The sequence below is a fragment of the Lepus europaeus genome, chromosome 9, assembly GCF_033115175.1.
Source record: "Lepus europaeus isolate LE1 chromosome 9, mLepTim1.pri, whole genome shotgun sequence".
NCBI lineage: Eukaryota > Metazoa > Chordata > Mammalia > Lagomorpha > Leporidae > Lepus > Lepus europaeus.
In genome coordinates this window covers 19818503-19842456 of record NC_084835.1, presented here as the reverse complement: position 1 = coordinate 19842456, position 23954 = coordinate 19818503, and the positions used below count along the sequence as shown (strand labels likewise).

General features: G+C 50.2%; 1 protein-coding gene across 2 annotated transcripts; it reads right to left on the bottom strand.

Annotated features, from left to right (window-relative positions):
• Positions 1 to 20281, bottom strand: CX3CR1 (C-X3-C motif chemokine receptor 1). Of its 2 annotated transcripts, none has more exons than XM_062200128.1 (2): positions 20218 to 20281; positions 1 to 1199 (listed from the first exon to the last, which is right to left on the bottom strand). In XM_062200128.1, the coding sequence occupies exon 2, from the start codon at positions 1188 to 1190 to the stop codon at positions 120 to 122; it is 1071 nt and encodes a 356-aa protein (XP_062056112.1). In that variant the 5' UTR covers positions 1191 to 1199; positions 20218 to 20281; the 3' UTR covers positions 1 to 119. The 2 variants fall into 2 exon arrangements, with proteins under 2 accessions (XP_062056112.1, XP_062056111.1); XM_062200127.1 differs by lacking the exon at positions 20218 to 20281 and adding an exon at positions 19838 to 19884.
• Between the last annotated feature and the right edge of the window lie 3673 nt (positions 20282 to 23954).

Below are 23954 nucleotides of genomic sequence, written 5' to 3'. Positions count from 1 at the left end.
TCTCAGAAACACTCTGAGGTTGTTTTGTGAGAATCGGGGAACAATAAAAATCTGTTCTCAGTCTTCCATGTCAGACTTAGGAACTGCGAGCTCTGTAGAGACAAGACTTCGGGGATCCTTCAGAGAAGGAGGGACGCGTCTCCATCACTCGTGTTGTGAGTGAAATTGCTGCTGACAATGCTTTCCTGCCTGCTCCTCTGCGACTCAGATGGGGAGAAACTGACGTGGACTGGACGGCCGCACAGGACAGCCTGGCATTTCCTGGACAGGTGGCGAAGGTATCGTCTGAACTTCTGTCCAGCAAATGCGTAGATAAGGGGATTGAGGCAACAATGGCTAAATGCCACCGTCTCGGTCACACTCAGGGCCAACCTCAGGTCCCTCTTCATGTCACAGTTGGGAAAGAAGCCATAGAGCTTGAGCGTCTCCAGGAAAATCATAACATTGTAGGGTGTCCAGAAGAGGAAAAACACGATGACTACCAGTAGGATGAGTTTGATGGCTTTGGCTTTCTTGTGGTTCTTGCAGGAAAACAGGGTCTGGATGATTCGGAAGTAGCAGTAACTCATAATAAGCAGGGGAAGCAGGAAGCCAAGGAAGTTGGCTTCTGTGTTCCGAAGCACAGGCCAGATGTCCTGTAGGACCTCGGGGTAGTCACCCAGACATTCGTTTCCTTTTCGCTTTGTGAACATGAACTGGGGAGCCGCCACCAGGATGGCTGCTGCCCAGATGCCAAGGCTGGTGGTGACGCCATGCTGCACAGTCCGGTTGTTCATGGAGTTGGCGGCCAGGACAATGGCCATGTACCTATCGACGCTGATGACAGTGATGAAGAATATGCCCCCAAAGAAGCCGATGAAGAACAGAGCCGTCGTGAGTTTGCACACGGCATTGTGGAGGCCTTGTTCACTTATCACATAGTGAGTCCACAAGGGCAGTGTGGCCACGAAGAGCAGGTCAGACAAGGCCAGGTTGAGGAGGTAAATGTCCGTGATGCTCTTGGGCTTCCGGCTGCTGGTGAGGGCACATACCACCAACAAGTTCCCCACCAGGCCAAAGGCAAAGACGAGGGAGTAGAATATGGACAGGAAGACGGTTCCGAAGGCCACGATGTCCCCTATGAAACAGGCTTCTGAAGACTCATCGTACTCAAAGCTTTCTGTAGCCCAATCAGAGTAGAGGGTGGTCATGCTGAGGTCCTGAATCAGAAAGGGAAACAAGTCACAGCGTTAGTGCTCAGAGGGACAAAGTGGGAATTCTGTCTGGCACCTTCCGAGGCAGGCAGGAAGCTGCAGGTGTTGGTTGGGTGTGCACAGCAGTTCCTAACTTCATGCTGCCATCTTTCGCCCCACCACAGTCCTGCCATGGGGACTGCATCAGACTCCATGGTCAGCAGAGGAAACAGGTCTCTGAGAGGTTCAGTGACTTGGCCAGGGTCACACAGTACATGGCTCAGGGAGTATTGAAACTTGAAACAGATCTTTTTTTTGTTTTGACTATCAAAAGTGTCTTTAAAAGGGAGGTAGCTAGACTGGTGGGTGGATGGAGCAGAGAGGACCTGGGCGGGAGTTGAGAGGTGGGGTGGAGTGGGATAATGGGGTTGCAGCCATAACTCACCCCCGTCCTCGCTTCCCCAAAGCAGTCCTCTGTCTCTTCCTGCATTTCTGCCTTCTCCACCCCCAGCCCCTCAAATCTCCTTCCTGAACTTGGGGCTGGAAGGAGAGGTCTCAGACACAGTCCCTGAACCTCAAGCAGACCAACACCCGGATGGCCTCATCTTTGTTTAACTTCTTTTTACAGATTTCAAATTGACATGTAATCATTGTGCGTATTTATGGGGTACAATGTGACACTTTATGGGTATACATGTATACAATGTGTAATGATCAGGGTAATTGGTATTCACTTCAGACAGCTGTCATTTCTTTGTGTTGGGAGCATTGAAAACCTTCTTTCCTAGCGATTTTGATATATATGCTAACGGTTGTCAACCATTACGAGTGATTTCCCCTCTTTCCCTGCACCCACTAACAATTCTGTCTTTGTGTTTTGAGAGCCGCTTCTCCTTTCTTTTGGAACTAGCAAGTCTTTCTCTTCCTTAGCAGGGATCAGAGTCATGCAAAGGTGCTTCAGAAAGTTCTTGGGGGGTGGGCAGTTAGTCTAGCAGTTAAGATACCAGTTAATACGCCCATACTTCACGTCGGAGTACCTGGGCTTAATAACTGGCTCCGGCTCCTGACTGCAGCTCCCTGCTAAATGCAGACCTGAGAAGCAGCAGTGATGGCTCAAGGGGTTGAGCTCTTGACACCCGTGAGAGAGACTTTGATTGTGTTCCCTGTTCTGGCTTTGGTCCAGCCCAATCTGGGCCTTTGTGGGCATTTGGGGGAATGAGCAGCAAATGGAGGCACATGTGCTCCCTCTCTTTCTGTCTCTCTGCATCTCAAATACATTAAAACTATTTTAAGTTCATAGAAAAATGAAAAGACCATTTAAAAAAAAATATTTGTTTATTTGAAAGGCAGTGTTACATACAGAGAGGTCCTCCATCCTCTCGTTTACTCCCCAAAAGGCTGCAGTGTCCAGAGCTAAGCCAATGCAAAGCCCAGAGGCATGAGCTTCTTCTAGGCTTCCCACATGGGTGCAGGGATCCAAGCACTTAGACTATCTTCTGCTGCTTTCCCAGGTACATTAGCAGGGAGCTGGATAGGAAGTGGAGTAGCAGGGACTTGAACTGGTACCCATGTAGGATGTAGGCACCACAGGCAGAGGCTTAATCTATTACGCCCCAAGATCCATTTATTTTCAATGCAAATGTTTGAAATCCATGCAGTTTTTTCACAACAGGAATTTTCCATGAACTTTTTGAAGACCTCTCATATGCATGGAGTTCAACATTTTTTGAACCAAAATAAACATATTTAATTCCATTTATCCAAGAATGTTCTGAATCCCTGTTGTGCATGCCAGGGTAACTCACTTGTTCTGGGTTGCCTAGGACTCTGCTGGTGCGAACCCACCAGTCCCAACAGACCAGGATGGTTGGGCATCCTACAGCCCCCAGTGAGGAGCAAGTGTTGCTGTGATCTGGGCTGCGTGACAGTTCCAAGGTGGAGGATGGGATTCCAATAGCCTGCTGGGCAGGGCCCCAAGTGGCTGCCCAATCATTACTGACCTTGGCCTTCCCCACTGTTCTTATCTCCTGTTTCCTTCTGAGCTAGAACTGAAAAAGGAGACACTTCTGCACTGGTTGGGACATAAGTCTTGTTCCACTCTCCCTCTTCCCAGCCAGAGCTGGTCCTTCACTCCAGAGCTGGTAGACAAGGCAGTCGTGTCACCTTGCCCATCTGGGTGCCACCTCCTCTTCATTGCAGACAGGTCCCTCAGGAACTCCCGAGGTCCCGCTGATTGTCACCTGCCACACTCTTCACCACAACTGAAAGCAAAGCTTGCAGTTCTGTAACCAAGGGAGTTTCCACACCCGCGGTGCCTTGCTTGTGATGGCTTTACCCAAGTGGTGTCTCTGCCACAGTGAGGACCCACCCAGCCCGTGGGTCGCTTCTCCCTCCCCACCTCTGCTGTGGGTCCTGCATCTACCCAGGCCCTTCCAGCGTGAGCTGGGCTAACACCGTCCACCCTGGGCCGTCTCAGGCCGGGATGGGGTTCTCAACCCCAGGGAAGGTGTATGCTTCCTTTTCTTCAGGCTGCAGTACCCTTTTCTCAGACAGGAATCTCTGGCTGTGAGCTTAATCGGAGCTGTTTAACTGGAAGAGCATTAAATGGCGGACAGGAAGCTGTTACTGCCTACATACATGTCAGGTCCATATGACTCAAGCCTGTGCAATTGCTGCCCTGGGCATGCCTTTGCTGCACAGCACACTCTTCCCAGGCCGGCTGCTGCCTACGGACAGAAGCAGTGAAGTCCTGGGGCGAGGGAGGGCGTGCATCAGAGACCCTAGGGCTGTTCACCCTCTCCTTCTCGTGACAGAGCTGCAGAGCTGACCGCAAGAGAAAGCCAAAGTCCTTAGAGATCATCGTCAATCTCTCTGTGCCTGTGGTCATTCCTTCCGCCCAGGAACTCCACCTGTCTGCCCTCTCTGGCTGAGTGATGGGCGAGTTTGGAATCTCTGGGCCTGGCGTTGCTCATCTCCAAGACTGGGGTTCATTCTCATGCCTGACCACATTTGCTGAGTGCAGGGGAGCACCTGTTCTATGTGTCGCATACTGCAGGCACTTAATAAATGCCAGCACCGCTTTCTGGGGTAGGTGGGGAAGCAGATGTCTGTGACTTGTGGAGTCATCCAGGCTGCCTGTGGATACTCATGTTTCACCCCCTCCTTGGGTGTTTAGGGAATTGGGTCTTTTTTGACAGTGTCGGACCCTCGCCAGCAAGGGTCCAACGCAGTCACGACACGGTCACTGTTTATCGGTTCTCAAGGAACTTTTACTTGTGGGGGCAGAAGGAAAGCAGGGAGAGGAGAAAAGAAAAGGAGGGGCCACGGCGGTGCGCCGGCCCGCCCAGATCCCAATGTCCCTTTATGCTGATATCGTCCAATCAGATGAAAGGGCGCGTATAGCCTCAGGTCATCTGTTTCACCTGGTTCTTCCTAGTTGTTTATGCAGAGTCCATTCTGTTTCATCTATTTCACCTGGTTGTTTTCTTAGGCCTTGTAGTCGACCGATTGCTGCAAACTATGTAGATGAGGAGGTTCTCACAGGTGGCCAGCCTGCGGTTCCCCACAGCTCCCCCTTTTTTGTTATTTATGGCGGGGAGTTGTGCCTGTCTTAGGTTCCCAGCGACGCGCCACCTGCTTCTTAGGTTGCTAGGGGCACTCGCCAGTGGTTACCCGTCTTTGGCTACCGCTTCATCATGCCAAGCCATATCTGTTGCTGAGGGTCAGAGCGATACATAGCAAGCATAGCCTGTCGGACCACTACAGATATTTATGATTTTTGTATGAAAAGTGTAAGGAAATTTGAAATTCAAGTCCTCAGGACAACAAAAGTGATTAAGCAAGACCTCAAGTAACAATGTTAATGCCATTTACAAAGGAAAAAACTGATACAAAAACATTCTTATTTACATTACACAAAGCTTAGGTGTTAGCCTTGAACGTAACTTTCAAAATACCTTCAAATATATCCAACTCAGGTCACTTTGCTGATTTGCTGCAGTACAAATCACGTGCAACGTCTTAAGACAAAACAATTCTTCAAACAATACTGCAAGTACATCACTAAACACCATGAACTCAGTTTTGCCACACTTTTTCCTATTCAAAAAACTTCTAGTATATAGAGCTATAGCCAATGCATCGCAATTAGCTACCGCATATTCCCCTATTCCCCCTTTATTAAAGTTTTTAAGTACAGGTGAGTCCGTTCAATTATTGCCTGCCCTTGGGGATTGTAGGGCACACCTGTAACGTGCTTTATGCCTAATTCTTTTAAGAATGTAGCAAAACAGGCCAAAGTGAACGCTAGCCCATTATCTGTTTTGATAATTTTGGGCACTCCCCTCCCCAAGCAGCAAAGGACTGTAGACAGTGTTGAATAACCTGTTGAGTTCCTTCTTTTAGAGCCGTGGCTGACAATTCCAGAGAACGTGTCCACTGACACGTGCAAACTGCTCTGGCGTCTGCATCTGCGTGATTAAGGCGTTCAACCTTCTGTAAGATTGCAGCTGCCTCTGGGGTCAGCATATGAGGTGAGGCGAGCTGTGAATCGCCTTCCAAAATGTTAAGCAATGGGTGCATTTCATCAGTGGTTAGTTTACAATAAGGCCGTATCCAGTTTAAGTTACTACATAATTTTTGGAAGTCATTTAAGGTATGACAAAATCTAAAGGGGCCACAGTAGTTGGTGTTAACCTTAGCCCTAGGTACTGGACCACGGTGCCCTTTTGAATCTTCTCTGGTGCAATTTGTAACCCCGCCGTCTGCAAGCATGAGGTTAGCATGGTAAATGCTCTTTCTAGGGTGTCTTCTCTCGCAGCTGCCAACAGGTCTGCAAATGAAGTTGCTCTAAGACATCCCTCCCCCATAAAGTTACAGGGATAGCACACACGTAAGGTTGTACTTTGCCTGTGGTGCCTTCTTGATCTTTCTAGTCTAGCACTTGCGTGCTTCGGGATTGGGCAACAGCAGTACCTAATCCTACCAAGGTGTTATCTCCTTCCTGGAGGGGCCATGAAGGAGGCCAGTCTTGTTTGGAGATAATGCTAACATCTGCGCCCGTATCTAACAGCCCCCTGATTGCCTTTCCTTTGATAATAAGAGTCCATAGTGGGCGCTCGCCAAGAGTCATAGTGAGGGCTGCAAAATGCTTTCCTTGATTACCTCTAGTATCCTTTACAGGGCTTATTATTAGCAGCTGAGCAACGGGCTGCAATGGCAACAGCCGCACCATCCCCTTCGTAGATTGGAACACAACCCTGAGCTGTGAACAAGGCAACTGAATAAGCCCCGTTATAACCACTAACCCCTTTAATGAATTTGTAGCCCTTCTATAGTAACGCCTAAACTGTAGATATCATCCATGGGCTCCCGAGGTTCCACGTCTATTGCCTGGATTCCCACTCGAGGTGTTAATACTAAACAGTTGGTGGCTCGCAGCTCTGTGCAGTAAACGCTTGCCGGTCCTTTTGAGACGGTCCCGCTCCTCCCATGGTTTGTGCTCGCACCCATTGAGTTTTCGGGCCCCTGGGTGTGGGGGCCCGCCACTCGTTTTTTTGGAATGTACTATTCTGGCCACTAGATCTGGTGGTGATAGGAGCGGATTGCCTGCCTTATCTTGCTTGCAATAGCACTCATTTGCCCAATGGTTGCCTTTACCGCATCGAGGACACAGTCCTGGTTGGCGTCCCCATTGTCTCTGTTCTGTACATTCCCTTTTCATGTGACTTTTTTTCCCACACTTAAAATATTTTCGTCCTAGCCCATTCCTTGGAATGACCTTCTATGCCCTCTAGGCTAGTTCTCTCACTTGCATCAAAACCTCTTTAGGGCAACCAGCCTGGGCCTGTTCGTCATTAAAAGCTCCTTCCCCATTTAGCATATCCTCGTTCCAGGCTGGCTGACCGTTCCTAGCGTTATCATGGGCCTGAGCCCTCGCGAGCTCTCTGTAAGCCACGGACCAGAGGAGGAAGTCTCCCCCACCAAGCACCGCCTTAGCTAGGTTCCTCCCGTCCTCTGGGACTAGTCCATTGGTGCCTATGTTATCTAGGACTACTTTAGTAAAGTTAGCATGTGGTCCATGTAATGGTACTGATTGTTATAATTCCTTCAACAATTTATGGTCCAGGGGGGTCCATCCCCGGTTGCCCTGCGCGTCCACTATCACAGGGAAAGCCTGATATTCTTCCCACTTAGGGGGAGTGCCTCGTCCTCCTGCCCGTTTTTCTCGAGGAGGTTCCGGGGAGAAGCCCCCGCCTTTTGTCTCTTGTGAAGGAGTCCTCCAGAGGGGGGAAGAGTCTTGGTTCGAATAGGGGGGTGCAGAAGGAAGGGGTCTCTCATCCTCCCTATCTCTCTGTCCGGACCCATGTTGGTCCTCTGTCTCCGTCTAGGCTCCCAGATTGAGATTCTCTGTGTTTCCTCTAGTAAATCAGCCCCTTCATCTAAGAGGGCTGCTCTTTCCTCCGAGTCATTACGGAGAGCTTGGTCGATCAGTTGCCATAGCCTAAGGACTTCAGGCGATTTCTCTGCTGCCCTCAACCGTCTTCCGACCCTACGCCATTGTTCTTGTTCTAACTCACCACTTTACAGCGGCTGCTTTCACGGGCGTCCCCTTTTTTTTTTTTTTTAAAGACAACTTGGTTGTTGAGGAATTCCTTTTTTCCCGGTACCAATCCTAGACTTTACCGCCTAGATTCCCGTGTTTTCCACACGTTCTAATTTTTTCTTTCCTGCTTCCAGTGACCGGTCCGACTATCCGAGTCACGGCACCATTTGTCGGACCCTCGCCAGCAAGGGTCCAACGCAGTCACGACACGGTCACTGTTCAGCAGTTCTCAAGGAACTTTTACTTGTGGGGGCAGAAGGAAAGCGAGGAGAGGAGAAAAGAAGAGGAGGGGCCGCGGCAGCCCGCCCAGAGCCCAATGTCCCTTTATGCTGATATCGTCCAGTCAGATGAAAGGGCGCGTATAGCCTCAGGTCATCTGTTTCACCTGGTTGTTTTCCTAGGCCTTGTAGTCGACCGATTGCTGCAAACTATGTAGATGAGGAGGTTCTCACAGGTGGCCAGCCTGCGGTTCCCCACAGACAGGCAGAGTGGACAGTGAGAGAGAGACAGACAGAAAGGTCTTCCTTGTCCGTTGGTTCACCCTCCAATGGCCGCCGCTGCCAGCGCGGTGCGGCTGGCGCACCACGCTGATCTGAAGCCAGGAGCCAGGTGCTTCTCCTGGTCTCCCATGCTGGTGCAGGGCCCAAGCACTTGGGCCATCCTCCACTGCGCTCCCAGGCCACAGCAGAGAGCTGGACTGGAAGAGGGGCAACCGGGACAGAATCTGGTGCCCCGACCGGGACTAGAACCCGGTGTGCCGGCGCCGCAGGCGGAGGATTAGCCTAGTGAGCTGCGGCGCCGGCCAGGAATTGGGTCTTTGAAGTTTTTTCTAATTTTCCCCATTGAAATAAAAAAAATTGCTTTACTTTCAGATTATTTTGGTGGGGGTGGGGAGCAAGCTACCCTTTGCTGAAACTGTCAGACTCATGGCTAAACACTCCATGTGCATAAGTATCTATTGAGTTCTCTGCAATTCTGAAAGTCCCAGATAAATTCATTGCCCTGCCGAATGGTTCCAGGATCGTGTGACACAAATAAGAGGCTAGCTGGGACCCAAGTGTGGAGAAGGCAGGGGTAGCTAGAAATAAGCAACTGATTGCCTGGCAGAGTGGCAAAGGGTCCCAAACCCCACCCCTCTTCTTGCTGGGTGCCAGGGTCAGGGCTGCCACACACACAGTGTGTGTGTCCTGCACTGAGACTAAAGTAAAGCCAGAGGTGCTGGTTAAAGAGGTTCAATGCCCATCAGCAAACATGTTTGTAGCCCCAGTGGGCTCAGCTGAGTTGTGGCTCCCAGAACTATCAATGAACGCATCACAGCCATGAGGAGGTTCGTCATCTCGGTGGGGAAAATGCACACAAGCAAAGACTTTGATTGAGTGGAGGAAACTGGTCAGTTCATGCTGTGCAGATGAGATGCAATTGCAGATAACGCACGGGAGGGATGGCTGTGCCTGACCTGCGGTCGTGTTCTTTTTTGAGAGCCAGACAGCTGGTTACCGGGTTCCAGTGTGGCTTGGGCCCACTCCCTGCCATGCAGTGATCAGCTTAGAGAACAGAGCAGCCTTCATCATGGCTTCTTATTGGCCCCCAGTCCCTAGCATAGGCCCCAGATCTGTCCCAAGTCCCACAGGTGACCCCCTGCTGAGCAGTGGCACAGTCCTGTGCATGCAGTAGGTGCATACTCAGCACACTGTGACACCCGCCAATCTGTTCCATGCGACGGAGGAAAGAATGGCTGGAACATTGCTTCCAAAAAGCCCCTATGACTGGGGAATTGCCTTAGTCTCCAGGGCGCCTGGCTTTGTTCTGTTGCAGGCATCTGGGGGGTGAACCAGCAGATGAGAGCTCTCTCTTTGTTTCTGTTTGTCTCTCTGTGTGTCTTTCTGTTTCTCAAATAAATAAATAAATACATTTTTTTTTTGACAGGCAGATTTAGACAGAGAGAGAGAGAGAAAGGTCTTCCTTTTTCCGTTGGTTCACCCCCCAAATGCGGTGCTGGCCAATAAATACATAATTTTTAAAGGTCATGAAAAACTTATATTATGGGCCGGTGTTGCAGCTCACTAGGCTAATCCTCCGCCTGCAGCGCTGGTACACCGGGTTCTAGTCCCGGTCGGGGCGCCGGATTCTGTCCCGGTTGCCCCTCTTCCAGGCCAGCTCTCTGCTATGGCCCGGGAGTGCAGTGGAGGATGGCCCAAGTGCTTGGGCCCTGCACCAGCATGGGAGACCAGGAGAAGCACCTGGCTCCTGGCTTCGGATCATCACGGTGCGCTGGCCACAGTGGCCATTGCGGGGTGAACCAACGGACAAGGAAGACCTTTCTGTCTCTCTCTCTCTCACACTGTCCACTCTGCCTGTCAAAACAAACAAACAAACAAAAAACAAAAAAAACACTTATATTATGAAAAAATGCATGGTTTTCAAAAAAGTTTTTGCACCCAAATAAATCTCTTGTAATTTAATTTCTGCAGTTTTTTTTGAAGTCATGTGTTCTGTTATGGAGAGGTACCCTGGGTATGGCATGCTGACATATGTGTAAGAGAATGCCATGTGTATATTTTGTACAAGGTTTGACTGTCTCTGAAGCGATACACTAGTGGAGTAACTAGCAGTTTACCCCTGGAGAGAGGTTCTGGGGACGAGAGGAGGTAGAAAGGAGATTTAATTTTCACTGTAAACTTTTGGAATTTTAAAAAATCATGTAAAATGTACAACCCATTTATTTTGGAAAATATTTTAATTGGTTGACTAGGAACTTTAAAAATAATCATACCCTAGACCTTTATCCCAAAGAATTCCTGAACATGGTGATGAGAACATCCTAGTGATTACCCTGTTCCTGGAGTTGCTCACAGGGCACACAGGGGTCTCTTCTGTTCATGGACCTGGAGGCTTGAACTTTTTTTTTTTGACAGGCAGAGTTAGACAGTGAGAGAGAGAGAGACAGAGAGAAAGGTCTTCCTTTGCCATTGGTTCACCCCCCAATGGCTGCTGTGGCCAGCGCAACACACTGATCCGAAGCCAGGAGCCAGGTGCTTCTCCTGGTCTCCCATGGGGTGCAGGGCCCAAGCACTTGGGGCATCCTCCACCGCCTTCCCGGGCCATAGCAGAGAGCTGGACTGGAAGAGGGGCAACCGGGACAGAATCCGGCACCCGGGACTAGAACCCGGTGTGCCGGCGCCGCAGGCGGAGGATTAGCCTAGTGAGCTGTGGTGCTGGTTGAACTCTTGAGGTTTTAGAAGGTGCCTAGTGTGTCAAATGAGTGAGTGAATGAGTGAAAGGCCTGGAGGAACAAGAAAAGAGATGCACCGGCCTCACAACATGGAGCCCCAGGAGGTAAGCACAGGCCCACCAGCCCTCCACGGGCAGGCCACACTTGGAGAATACCGCTTCTCTTAATGTGCTCCTTTGGCATGTGGCTACTGAACACACCTGAGCACGAAAGATACTGACGTCATCAATTCCAGCTCTGCTGTGCGGCCAGCCACTGCCTCAACTGCATGAGTCATGGTTGACACATTTTTTTTATCAGGTTGGGAAAGGACTTTTCTATGTGCTCAAGCAAGTTCAAACCCACCTGTGAGAGACAAGAGCTCCTGAGTGAGAGCACCATTTACATCAGAGATATGACGTCATTAAGGACATCTCGTGCTCTGAACTGTTCCATTGAACTTGGTAGTCTTAGGAAGTAATCTTTACAGGGATGACGGGTCTGAGCTGGATCACCTTGAACATTATTGCTGGATCATCTGAAATGTTCAAGGCTTGGGAGATGAGCCTTGAAGCTGGAGAGAGTGGCCAGTCCTTGGGGTGGCCTTCAGGAGAGCTCAAAGGCCTGCCAAGGGTCTGATGGACTTTCATCTTTCATGGGACAATGGCCTTTGCTCCTGAGGATACCAGACACCAAGGGTAAGAATCCGTCAGGCTAAGCCTTTGCGGCATCTACTCTGCTAGGTTTCCCATGGAGCAGGGTTGCCAGGAGAAACAGGATGTCAGCGTGTGGCACTGGTGAAGGCGCGGCCTGTGGAGAGGCTGTGCTTTGTAACTGAGAGCAGTAGCCAGCCAGGACAGGAACCCTTCCACGCTGTTCTCTGAGCTCCTCACCCTCCGTTCAGCCAAGCCCAGGTTTTACCCCTTGGTGTTGACCTGGGGAAGTCTGGGCTCAACCTAGAAGCAGAGATTTGCACATGTGTGTGTTTCACATCCAGGCAGATGAATTTTTTAGGCCCTTCCTTAAAACGTAATTGCTTTCCCCCGCTGATCTTGGCCTACTTCCTCTGCTCCACTTCCTTTTCTCATGCCTGCTCATTTATTTTTTAACTTTTGGGGAGGCATCTTTACCCATTATTTCCAATCAGCTTCCCTTTTCTATACTTCCTTTCTCTTTCAGGTGGCTCAAATCCATTTTCTTTTTCTGTCCAGCTTGCTTTTGTCTTGCTTTTCCCCTTCTCTTTGGCTTCACATCCTGCTCGCTTTTTTTTTTTTTCTAAATCCAGCGTATCTGCTTTTAGGTTTTTTACCTGCCTTAGTCTCTGCTTATGGTGGCTTAGGAAACCTTGGGTGAAGACTGAGCTTCAGGTTCAGTCCAGTGCCAAAACAAAAAAGAAAGAAAAAATTGTGACACCATGTTTTCCCCTGTTTGGAACAAATGCAACTGGAGAATTCCTTGAGACTCAGCCCAGACGTCTGCCGTGGAGATGTCCTTGTTCTGGTACATCCCAGGGGTAGGAGTTACTCTCAAAGTCCAGTTCAGGAAGAGAGAAGGCAGCCATGCTGGGGTTTGGATCCTGCTGCATTCTCTCTACAACCCTGCGCGAGAAACAATTATCCCCACTGCGCAGATGAGCCAGCCAAAGTTCGGAGAGGCTTGATTAACTTGTCCAGGATTGCCACTCCAGGTGCGTCTCCCCACAAGGCCTGGGCTGCCTGCGCTGCACAATACTTTTCTCTCAGAGGGACCATCTGCCGGACATGGGGCTGCTTCTGTAGAAGTGGGAATGGAAAGCGGGAGCCATCACCCTGAGAAGAAGCCAGCCCACGAGTTGGTTGAGCTTCTCTCTTCTATACTGCAGACCACCAGGACTGACCCTTGGGGAACGAGTGGCAGGTGGCAGGGGGGGATGTCATTTGCCCCTCCAGCCACTACCATGTGGTCTCATTGCCAGGGCCCCAGAACCCACCTGCCGTTGGTGGTAGCGCAGAACCTGGGATCATTTTTCCCTGGAAAGGATAGGGCTGATGGCTGAGTGTTCAGCCTGTTTCCTGCCTTCGACTCCCCATGGTGCTATCAAGACCACACACTCCACAGGGGCCCCGACGCCCCACAAGCGTGTGGCTGAGAGACCCTGGGAGGGTCCTCGCAGCCCTGCCACGGTTTCCTGATGGTGGCATCGGACTTGCCTACTCTCAGGGCCCTGCCAGCTCTGACGTGCGCAGTTTGCAAGAATCCAACACGAGGAAGGAGTCTTAAGGAGCAGCAGGAGCCCCATGTCAGGGAAAGTGTGGTCAGTCCCATGTCAACAGGATGGCTGCGGGCAGCCTCCCAGGGAGTGTAGCACTCTGGGGTCACAGCCCGTGAGCATTCAGATGAGGCTCTAGAGACCCCTGCTTTATAACTTAAAAAAAAAATGAGACAGGCTTGTTAGTTATTTTGTTATTAATTAGGCCAATATTTATTGAGCGTCTCTTCCATAGGCTAGTGCAAGGACGTGTAGAAATTAAAAATACGAGACAGTTCTCCTTAATGAAGATAAGGAAAGAAATCCTCCTCACTGCTTTTTTTCTCAGAGCATTTACTTTAAGAAACTTATCATTCTCGGTATTTTCTCCTCTCTTTAAATATATTTCAAACTTCACAGGCCTTTTGTCAGCCCATAACCTAGGACTTTCCTAAGGACCCAGCGTCCTCTCCTTGAAATGCAAGTCTTAGTCTGGGAAAGCAATAGAACATGGCCCAAGTGCTTGGGCCGCATACACTGCACAGGAGACCTGGAAGAAGCTCCTGGCTCCTGGCTTCAGATCAGCCTAGCTCCGGCCATTGCAGCCATTTGGGGAGTGAACCAGGGGATGGAAGACCTCTCTCTCTGTCTCTCCCTCTGTAACTCAGCCTCACAAATAAATAAATCTTTAAAAACAAGAAAAGAAATGCAAGCCTTAGGTGACGGAGTGCCCCTATCTGCCAGTTGCTATGGGAGGTTAGGAGCTTAATTTTAGAGCCTTGCTCCAAATTGCTGAACAATCTCTTGTCATAAAGAGAAGTGTGTTTCTCCTCTAGGTAGAGTCAATTGGCTAACACAGTTACCAAGTAGAGGTAGAATGAACTTGACAAATGGTGCTGCCCAGGCCTCTTGGGGAGAGTCACTGCTCATCTTGAGAGCACGCATGCAATGGTTTGTGCCTGCCTGGCTACTAAGACATTAAGGTTTTTTTCTCCATAGATTGCCTATGGCGCATATCACATTCTGGCTTACTGATTCCACAATGGAACTGTTTTCTCTCTCTGCCCCCTTTTGTGGACAGGATTTCTGCATTTGGAGTAAATTCTATCTTTGATTATACAAAGGAGCTGCAAAAGGGTTGTGCAAAAGTAGAATTAAAAGGTAAGTTTATTTTGTTTGATGCAAAACTTTTTTTTTAAAAAAAAAGGGTTTCAAAATGTCTGCAGAAGTGCATAGTATAAAAATATACTACGTGGATTTTCAAAGTTGTTTTGCACCATAATAAACTGAACTCTATCTTTTCCCATGAGTTCTTGAAGTACCCTTGTTTTGCCCCCAACACTAGGTATGGAGTGCTAAGTTCTGCAGAGATAAAAATGTTTAAGATGCACTTTCCGTGAACGTTATCATTTATTAAGAGAATGTAAGGAAAGGTGGGTGAACCCAAGAACGGGATCTCTTTGTTGGGGGAGGGGGATCAGGAAAGGCTCATTTACGTTGAGAGTCAAGCTTGGAAGGGGTCCTCCAGGTGGATGGAGATGGAGGAAGCAGAGGATAGGGTGAGGCTAGGCTTTAAAGCCAAGGCACAGAGAGTCTGAGCCTAGAAGTTTCCAGAGGGCCAGGGCTTGGCAGATAGAGTATGAGGGAATGTTCTAGAAACTGAGGGTAGGGTTAGTGGTGCCATTGGAGGGGTTTACCTGTTTGCAGAGCAGCTAGGGAAACTCATTTTAGGATGAGAGGAGGCCCAGTGAAGGACAGAGAGCCAGGGTGAGAAGGCAGAATGGGGGGCCAGCATTGTGGCGTAGCAGGTAAAGCCGATGCCTGCAGTGCCGGCATCCCATGTGGGCACTGGTTCGAGACCTGGCTGCTCTACTTCCAGTCCAGCTTTCTGCTGTGGCCTGGGAAAGCAGTGGAAGATGGCCCAAGTCATTGGGCCCCTGCACCCACACGGGAAGACCCGGAGGAAGCTCCTGGCTTCTGGCTTTGGATTGGTGCAGCTCCGACCATTGTGGCCAATAGGGGAGTGAACCAGCAGATGGAAGATCTTTCTGTCTCTGCCTCTCCTTCTTTCTTTGTGTGTAACTCTGACTTTCAAATAAATAAATAAAATCTTTTTAAAAAATAAAGAAGGCAGAATGGGGGTAAAGAGGGGGTCATGGATTCTACCCTAGTTGAAAGTCATTAGAGACTGCAGGAGGACACACACACACACACACACAACTACTGGGCTGTCTCTCTAGCACAGCCTTTGGGGCCATCTCCCTTTCATCATCTGAGCAAATTTACAACGCCATAAACCATAGAAACCCGACAGCTGTGCAGATAGTTCTTGGTCACAGAAACACCAGCTGTGTCTGGTTGGAGATGTCCAGGGCTAGTGGATGTGGACTGATCTTTGTGTTTACCTGGACACGCGTCTCAGCATTTCTGGAAGCGCCTCACCCATACTGCCGTGGCTGCCGTCCCTTCGTGCTCACTGCTGTGTGGATATCTATCTCACAGCTCGTCATCACTCCACTGCTGGGGCTCGTGTGGGTGGTGTTCAGTTTGGACAATGCTGCCATGAAAATGGTTGTGCCTGTGCCTCTCCTACAACACGAAGCACCAGAAAAGCTCGGGTGTGCAGTGCTGAACAGGTTGTTTAAGGATATCTGTTTAGATTGGGTCCAAACAGCAGGGAAAAGCAAACATTTGATCACCCTGAAGTCAGGATTTTGTTCTCTTGCGGGGAAGGCTGCAGTGAGGGAGGAATGGACAGAGGACTTTGGGTGCTGGCAAGGCCCCCTTTTTTGGTCTGGATTGTGCTTACGTGGGATTTGCTTTTAACCTGGAAGCTTAATGCAGTGTGTTATATTTCACAATAAGCATAGGTTTAAGGAAAAGTCTAAAGGTGATGTGGAAAAATATTAAAGAGATGTAATACAGGTTTTTTCCCCCCTACAAAGACTGACATTCCAAAACGATCACACTCTGGCCACACAAGAAGATGATGTGGTTGAAATGTCGACTGCAGCCAGAGTTCCGTGAGAATTCTGCCGCATGGGGCAGCCAGCCGGTTCTGAGCCCCCAGGGAGAGCAGGCAGCATCGAGGTCCAGCTGGAAGCCTCCACCTCCGCTTGGCTCTCCTGGGCAGAGTGAGTGCTGCACGAGACCCCGGCTGCCGTGATTCCCGGGCCGTGCTGCTGGGACTCAGAACAGGTCCTCGGCATGGGCAGCTATGATCTGGACTCTGCCGTCCTGGCTCCTCTGCCTCGTGGCCCCGCTATGGGGCACCACGAGTTCTCCTTCCTGTCCAGCTCATCCACTGCAGGTACCGCTTCCAGTCAGCTCTGGGCTGGGGAGGAGTTGCTAGATGCCCTGAAGGCTGGGAGGGAGGTTGTTTGAGGCCAGGGTCTCTGGTTTGGGAAGACCATACCCAACACCGCTGCTTCCCCATAGCCAACCCCCGGTGGGGACAGAAGGAGGAGGTGCTGAAGTGGGTCCGCTTTAACGTTCTTTCCTTTCTTGCCCCTACAACTCTGGATCCCTCACCACCTCATTTGAAAGGGTTGTAAGGGGCCCAGATTCTCTTTAACTTCTTTTGTTTCCAAGAGGAAAAGAAAGCGAGAGAATATTTCATCCACTGGTTAACTCCCTAAATGTTCACAACAGCTAGAACTAGGGCTCAAGCCAGGAGCCGAGTTCCCAGCCAGGTCTCCCAGGTGAGGCAGGAACCCAGGGGTTGGAGCCATCACTGCTGCCTCCGAGTCTGCATTAGCAGGAGGCTGGAATCAGGAGCTGGAGTCAGGTCTTGAACCCAGGTACTTCAGTATGGGACACGGGCTTCTAAACTGACATCCTAACTGCAAGGCTTACTGCCTGCCCCAGTACTCAAACCTTCTGAGCCTTGGTTTCCCCAGGATAACAATATACATGATTTCTGGAACACCAAAAATTGGCCAAGCAGTTAGCTTGGGACTTTATATTCCCTTGCCCTTAATCATCATGGAAGGTCAACATGCATCCATTTCTGGGTGCCAAGTCTGCATGGCAAGAGCAGGACACGGCCGGCACACACTTACCAAGGGCAGAGCCAGGACTTTGCTCCAAAGCCGGCAGCCTTTCCCTGCCCTGTGTGTGAAGTGGGACAGTTGTGGAGCAAGGATGGGAGCAGGTTATATGGAAACCAGCATGGGTAGCATATGGTAGATACTCCCTTCCAAGGGTGTGGTAAGAACCAGGGCAGTCTGAGAGGGAATGCTGTGGTTTGGGCTGAGCCTATTTCCTACCCTGTAGCCCTTTATGAAAATAAACGCACAGCAGGACCTGGCGTTGTGTGGAGGGTTGAGATTCCGCTTGTGACACCAGCATCTCATTACTGGAGTGCTGGTTGAGCCCTGGCTGATGTGCCTGGGAAGGTAGTGGAGGATGGCCCTGGTGCTTGGGCCCCTGCCACCTCTGTGGCAGATCAGGATGGAGTTCATGGCTCCTGAATTTGGTCAGGCATGGCCTAGGCTACTGCAGCCATTTGGAGAGTAGACTAGTGGTTGGAATCTATCTGTCTGTCTATCTATCTACCTACCTTTCCCTCTCCCTCTTCCTCCTTTCCTCTCTCTCTCCCTCCCTCTCTCCCTTCCTCCCTCCCTCTTTCCCTCTCTGTCACTCTGCCTTTCAAATAAATAAATAAGTCTTTTTTTAAATTTAATTTAATTTAATTTTTTTTTGACAGGCACAGTGGACAGTGAGAGAGAGAGACAGAGAGAAAGGTCTTCCTTTGCCGTTGGTTCACCCTCCAATGGCTGCCGCGGCTGGCGCGCTGCAGCCAGCACACCGCGCTGATCCGAAGCCAGGAGCCAGGTATTTATCCTGGTCTCCCATGGGGTGCAGGGCCCAAGCACTTGGGCCATCCTCCACTGCACTCCTGGGCCACAGCAGAGAGCTGGCCTGGAAGAGGGGCAACCGGGACAGAATCCGGCGCCCCTGACCGGGACTAGAACCTGGTGTGCCGGCGCTGCTAGGCGGAGGATTAGCCTGTTGAGCCACGACGCTGGCCTAAATAAATAAATCTTAAAAGAAAGTAAAAAAAGGAGGTGAAAGATAAGAATCCACCCTGGCCATCCTGAGCCCATTTCTTTTTCCCAGGGGTCCTGGCACCAGTCATCACCTCCATCTCAACTCACAGTGGCCACGGCTGCCCTTCCCACCCAGAGCCAAGCACAGCAAGGAAGCTTTCCTGCCTGCTTTGACATGGGTCACTTTTCTTTCCTTTTGGTTCATTCTTTTTTTATCTAAAGTTTCCTATCTCAAATAGTTGAAAATGAAGAACAATAAAACAAAACAAATTATTTTGGGGAGTAGAGGAGGAGGAACCCTAAAATTCTGGTGTCTTTCTGGATGCGCTGTAAAGTCGCAAAGCGGGAGGGTAGGTCTCTGGCTCTGATTGCCAGATGCAAGGCAAGCACCAGGGATTAACGGGCTGCAGCCAGTCCTCTACTGGGATCCCCCCCCCCATGCATTTCCTGCAGTGCTGCTCTCATAATTTTCCCAAGACTGTTTTCCAAGGACACAAACCTTCTGGGTCTGAGCATGTTTGCAGTGATTCTAACAGCATTTATCCAAACTGAACATTGCACTTGTGCCAGCAATTTTTCTAATTAAAACCACTTTCATTAGAAAGGCAATATATAGGCCCTGTGCTGTGGCATAGTGGGTAAAGCTGATGCCTGTAGTGCCGGCATCCCATGTGGGCACTGGTTCAAGTCTTGGCTGCTTCACTTCTGATCCAGCTCTCTGATATGGCCTGGGAAAGCAGTAGAAGATGGCCCAAGTCCTTGGTCTCTTACACCCACATGGGAGACCTGGAGGAAGCTCTTGGCTTCAGATCAGCCCATTTGGGGAGTGAACCAGTGGATGGAAGGCCTTTCTCTCTGTGTATCCCTCTCTCTCTCTGGAACTCTACCTTTCAAATAAATAAATAAAATCATTTTAAAAAGGGGCAATATATGCTCATAATAAAAAAAGCAAGGAAGAAAAAGGAAAAGAAAAACCCAAAGAACTACCCACAGTCCACCGTCCTAGAATCAACCACAACGATCTTTAAGCTTTATGTATTTTATATTTATGTTGATATTTAAGATGCAGATGCCATTTAAAGAATTCTTTAATATTAAAATTTCAAACATGTATAAAAGCATTGAGAACCATCTTGCACCCATTATTCTGCTTCAACAATTAGCAACTCATGATCAATAGTTCATCTATTTCGCATTTTATAGTCCTGCTGGATTATTTAATTTTACCTGTAAACACTTTGTTTGAATTTCTCAAAGACAAAGACACACACATAGGAAACTTCAATACTATTTCTCATCTTGTAAAACTTAGCAGTAACTCTTCAGGATCATCTAAAGACAATTTTGTGTTTTCATTTAATGTCAAACTACTGGCTTTACTCCATGTCCCTGAAATGTAATTATTCCCGTGTCTAATCATATTCTGTCATGTTGGGCCGGTCATACGTGATCTAATCACTGCTCCCCACTCCTCCACCCCTTGGACATGTGGAGGCTGCAGCACCCTCAAGAACGCACCTTGCATTGTGAGCATGCAAAGCAAGCCAGCATCATTAGCCTATCTGTGCCTACCTGGGCGGAGGAGAAGCTCTGGACGTGCCAATCAGCCGCTCAGTCTCGCAGGCTCCACCAGAAGTGTTTCCCCTTCCCTCCCTCTGAGGGCAACTTTATTTGCAAAGTTAGCCAATAGTATCTGGTTTCCTGTGAGGAAACTATCTTTAGAATCTGCTGCAGGCAAACTCAGAAACTCCCAGCTTGAGGCCATCGTGACCACAGGGAGTCTGAATTGACCAGCCTGGGTGGCCGGAGCCCAGACAGACCTGGGAAGCTGGACGGGGCTGTGCACCTGGGGAGAGGGGCTGGCAGCAGGAGCTGCAGCCTTTCTCCTCAAGGCGTGGGCCCTGGCAGCAGGAGCTTGTTAACCACGCAGCACCTGAGGACCCCCCTCATACCTGTGTGTTAGCGCAGTTCTTAGGTGAGCATGGGGAAGGAGTGTGTCCAGGGAGCGCCTCCTCGCAGGCTTGGTGACTGCTCCCGATTGAGGAAGTCCACTGCCGGCTTCCCTGCTTCCCTTCGTTTCCTTCTGGCCTCACGGCTTCACCACCTTCCCTCCCCTTTGACCAGAAAGCTCCGGGCTGCTCCCGCCCACTCTCGGACCCTGGCCTTTTCTCGGACCAAGGTCCACGGTCCACGGTCCACGCGAGGGACTAGCTCCTTTTGCCTCTGTTCCCTGCCTGTGACTCCACCCCCGCTCCTCCATGTGCTCGTTCCTACGATCTGGCCGAGATGGTCCTCTCTTCCAACAATCTCATCCGCTCCAGGACAGCCACCACCTGCGGGACCACAGCTGCATGTCACCATCGCCCTGTCTCACCCCTCACCATGTCCCCCCTAGGAGCCAGCAAGCTCTTTGTAAAATCCAGACCTGCCACGTTAAAACCTCCTGAGGGCTCTCCTCTCTCCTAGGGGAAGACCCTGGCTTGTAAGCATGGCCTCAGTGGGGTCCGTTCCTTGTCACTTCTGGCTCACACGTCCTGCGGCCACATCTGCTGCTTGTACACAGGTCCTGGGCTCTTCCCTTTGGGACTCTGTGTCACCCTCCTTTGAAATGAACAAGTAAACTTTTCTCATCCCGTAGATGCTGGCAGAATACAGACTTCCAGCGCAATGGGCAGCATTTGCTGCCCACATTCCACAGGGTGATGCCCTGTGCCCAGAGGGATTGCTGCACACAGGAGAGGAGCACTGAGCTGGGGAGTGCGCCACGTCGTAGCAACCAGCAAGCTAGCCCACTCTTCAGCCCGCAGGGGGTGGCACCTCATTCTTCTAGGCTGCTTATGGTGAGCGCAACCTGGAGACATGGGCCAAGTGAACTGCACTGCGCTTTGCGTTCTTGGCACGCCCAGCAAGAAGCACTTGGCAGTTGTCTCAGTCCCTCCACACCTCCGTGGGCCTTTGTGCAGGGGTCTTGGGCTCTACGCTGGGGACTCTGCTCCCAGGGCTCTGTTCACCCCTCCCCCAGGGCTCCCACTCTGCATATAGCCTCTTTCGCCAGGCCCAGTCCCCACCCAGTAACTTTTGCTTGTCCATCCGTGTGAGCTGTGCCTTGTGTGCAAGTTCATCATCGTCCCAGCTTCCAAGGGGGTGACTACTGGAGAGTTCCTGGGCTTTATGCACAATGCACAGATGTCCGTACAATACAGAAACAGATGGACAGCGTCTCCCTACAGACTTAAACTTTCATGATAGGTAAGTGATTGGGAACACAACGTCTCCAAATACCTCGTGTGGGGGAGATGATAATGAAAAGAAGGTTGGGAAAGTTGCATCTAAGGTGTTACACAGACCACAGTGCTGTGTCTCGTGTTCAGAGTCTGGGGTTAGGGAGTCACAGGACAATAACGATCTTTACAGAAAAATGAACTGGTGGTTGGCTGCGAGGAATAAGAGGGGAGGAACTGCTGCATGACCAGTGCTTCTTGGAGCCAGGCACCGTGCTGGGCCCGGTGTCTACAATGCCTCCTTGCGGTCATATTTTCATTTTCAGATGATGAAATGAGGAGGAAAAAGCCACAAGCCTTGCACTGCATAGCTGGAAAAGGGTCACGTTGGGATTTTTTTTTTTAAAAAAAGATTTATTTATGTATTTATTTATTTATTTATTTATTTTTTTTTTTATTTTTTTTTTTATTTTTGACAGGCAGAGTGGACAGTGAGAGAGAGAGAGACAGAGAGAAAGGTCTTCCTTTTTGCCGTTGGTTCACCCTCCAATGGCCGCCGCGGTAGCGCGCTGCGGCCGGCGCACCGCGCTATTCCGATGGCAGGAGCCAGGTGCTTATCCTGGTCTCCCATGGGGTGCAGAGCCCAAACACTTGGGCTATCCTCCACTGCACTCCCGGGCCACAGCAGAGAGCTGGCCTGGAAGAGGGGCAACCGGGACAGGATCGGTGCCCCGACCGGGACTAGAACCCGGTGTGCCGGCGCCGCAAGGCGGAGGATTAGCCTGTTGAGCCACGGCGCCGGCCTTTATTTATGTATTTAAAAGGCAGAATTACAGAGAGAGAGAAGGAGAGACAGAGAGAGAGGTCTTCCATCTGCTGATTCACTCCCCAAATGGTTGCAGCAGCCAGGACTGGGCCAAGCCAAAGCCAGAGCCAGGAGCTTCTTCCCACATGTTGCAGGGTCCCGAGGATTTGGGCCATCTGCTGCTTTCTCAGGCCATTAGCAGAGAGCTGAATTGGAAGTGGGGCAGCCAGGACTCGAACCAGTGCCCATATCGGGTGCCAGCATTGCAGGCAGTGGCTTAACCTGCTATTCCACAATGCCAGCCCCAGTAAAGGCTTTAAAAGAAGCATTTAACCACTGCATTTTGTAACCCTCAGGATGTGTGAAATTAGTTGTGTAGCTGCTGTTATCAATGAAAATTGGACAGTGAGATAGCGCAGCTGTGGCCACAGGTGGTGACTAAAGTCTTTAGAGCCTTTTACTCTTTGATATCCATAGGAAAAGCTGTTATGACAGAGTAACCAGAGCCAGCTCCGAGCCTACTCACTCTAAAGCAGAACATCCATATTCCTGCAGGAACCATCTGCCAGAAAGGCATGTTCTGAGTGAATCACAGTGACCTCCCTGCCCACGTCTGATGCCTGTATGTGGCTATCGAAGACACGCATCTGGCTGTTTAGCGTCCCGTGGACATAGCTGGTAGAGTGACGGTTCTCCGATGACAGCTTGGCCGGGAGGGAGGGTGCGGTGTCCAGGCAGCAGTGCTGAGTCATGGAGCTCGGTCAGTGTGCCTGTTTTTTGATGGAACCCACAGGGACTCTTCAGCTTAGAAAGAGCCATCGAGTGCCCAGCTGTGTCTAGTTTCTGACACCCTACCTACTCAGTAGAACTCAGATTACTTCAGTGCCTCTAGCAGTTCGCTTCTGGCAAGTTAGGAATAGCCCTGAAAGTGAATGTGGCATGCCTTTCAATATGTTTGAGTGGCTTACATAGAAAAGTCTCCCTTTCCCAAAGTGTCTTAGACCAGTGATGAAGATGTTGTAAAGCTGCAATGTCAAGTTCACTTGTGTGATAAACAGGATAAAAGGTCTAGTTCCTGGCAGCCAGTACGTACCCCATAGCTTAAGTGTATTTTGAGGTTCCATTAAGAAGTCAGTGTTTGGTTGAAATCATACAACGGGCAACATGGCTTTACTTCCTGGGTTGTGACATCTCTCCGCTAAGGCCTGAGGCTGACTCCGAAGGATTCATGTGTTGGAAGTTGTGTCCTCAGGGTGTTGATGTTAAGAGATGGTGGAATGTTTAAGAGGCCAGGTCTCCTGGGAGGTGACTGGGGTGGTGGGGCCATCATCCTCCAAAGAGACTAAGTAACTCTCAAGGGATCCCTGTTGGCTCCGGCGATAGTGGGGTTGTTAGAAAAAGAGCGAAACTGATCCCTTCCGGGTCCCTGACCTCCTGTCTTGCCTTGCGATCTCTCCCTCGTGCACATGCTTTTGCCGTGGTGCCATCTCCCACGTTGAGATGCAGCCAAGGGAGCCCTCTCCAGGAGCCAACCCATGAGGCCACCCAGTCTTGGACTTTCCGACTTCAGAACTGTGGGCTAAATAGATCTCCTCTCTCTGTACAGTACCCAGGGTCAGGAGTATTGTCACAGCAACAGAAAACAGATTAATACACTCACCAT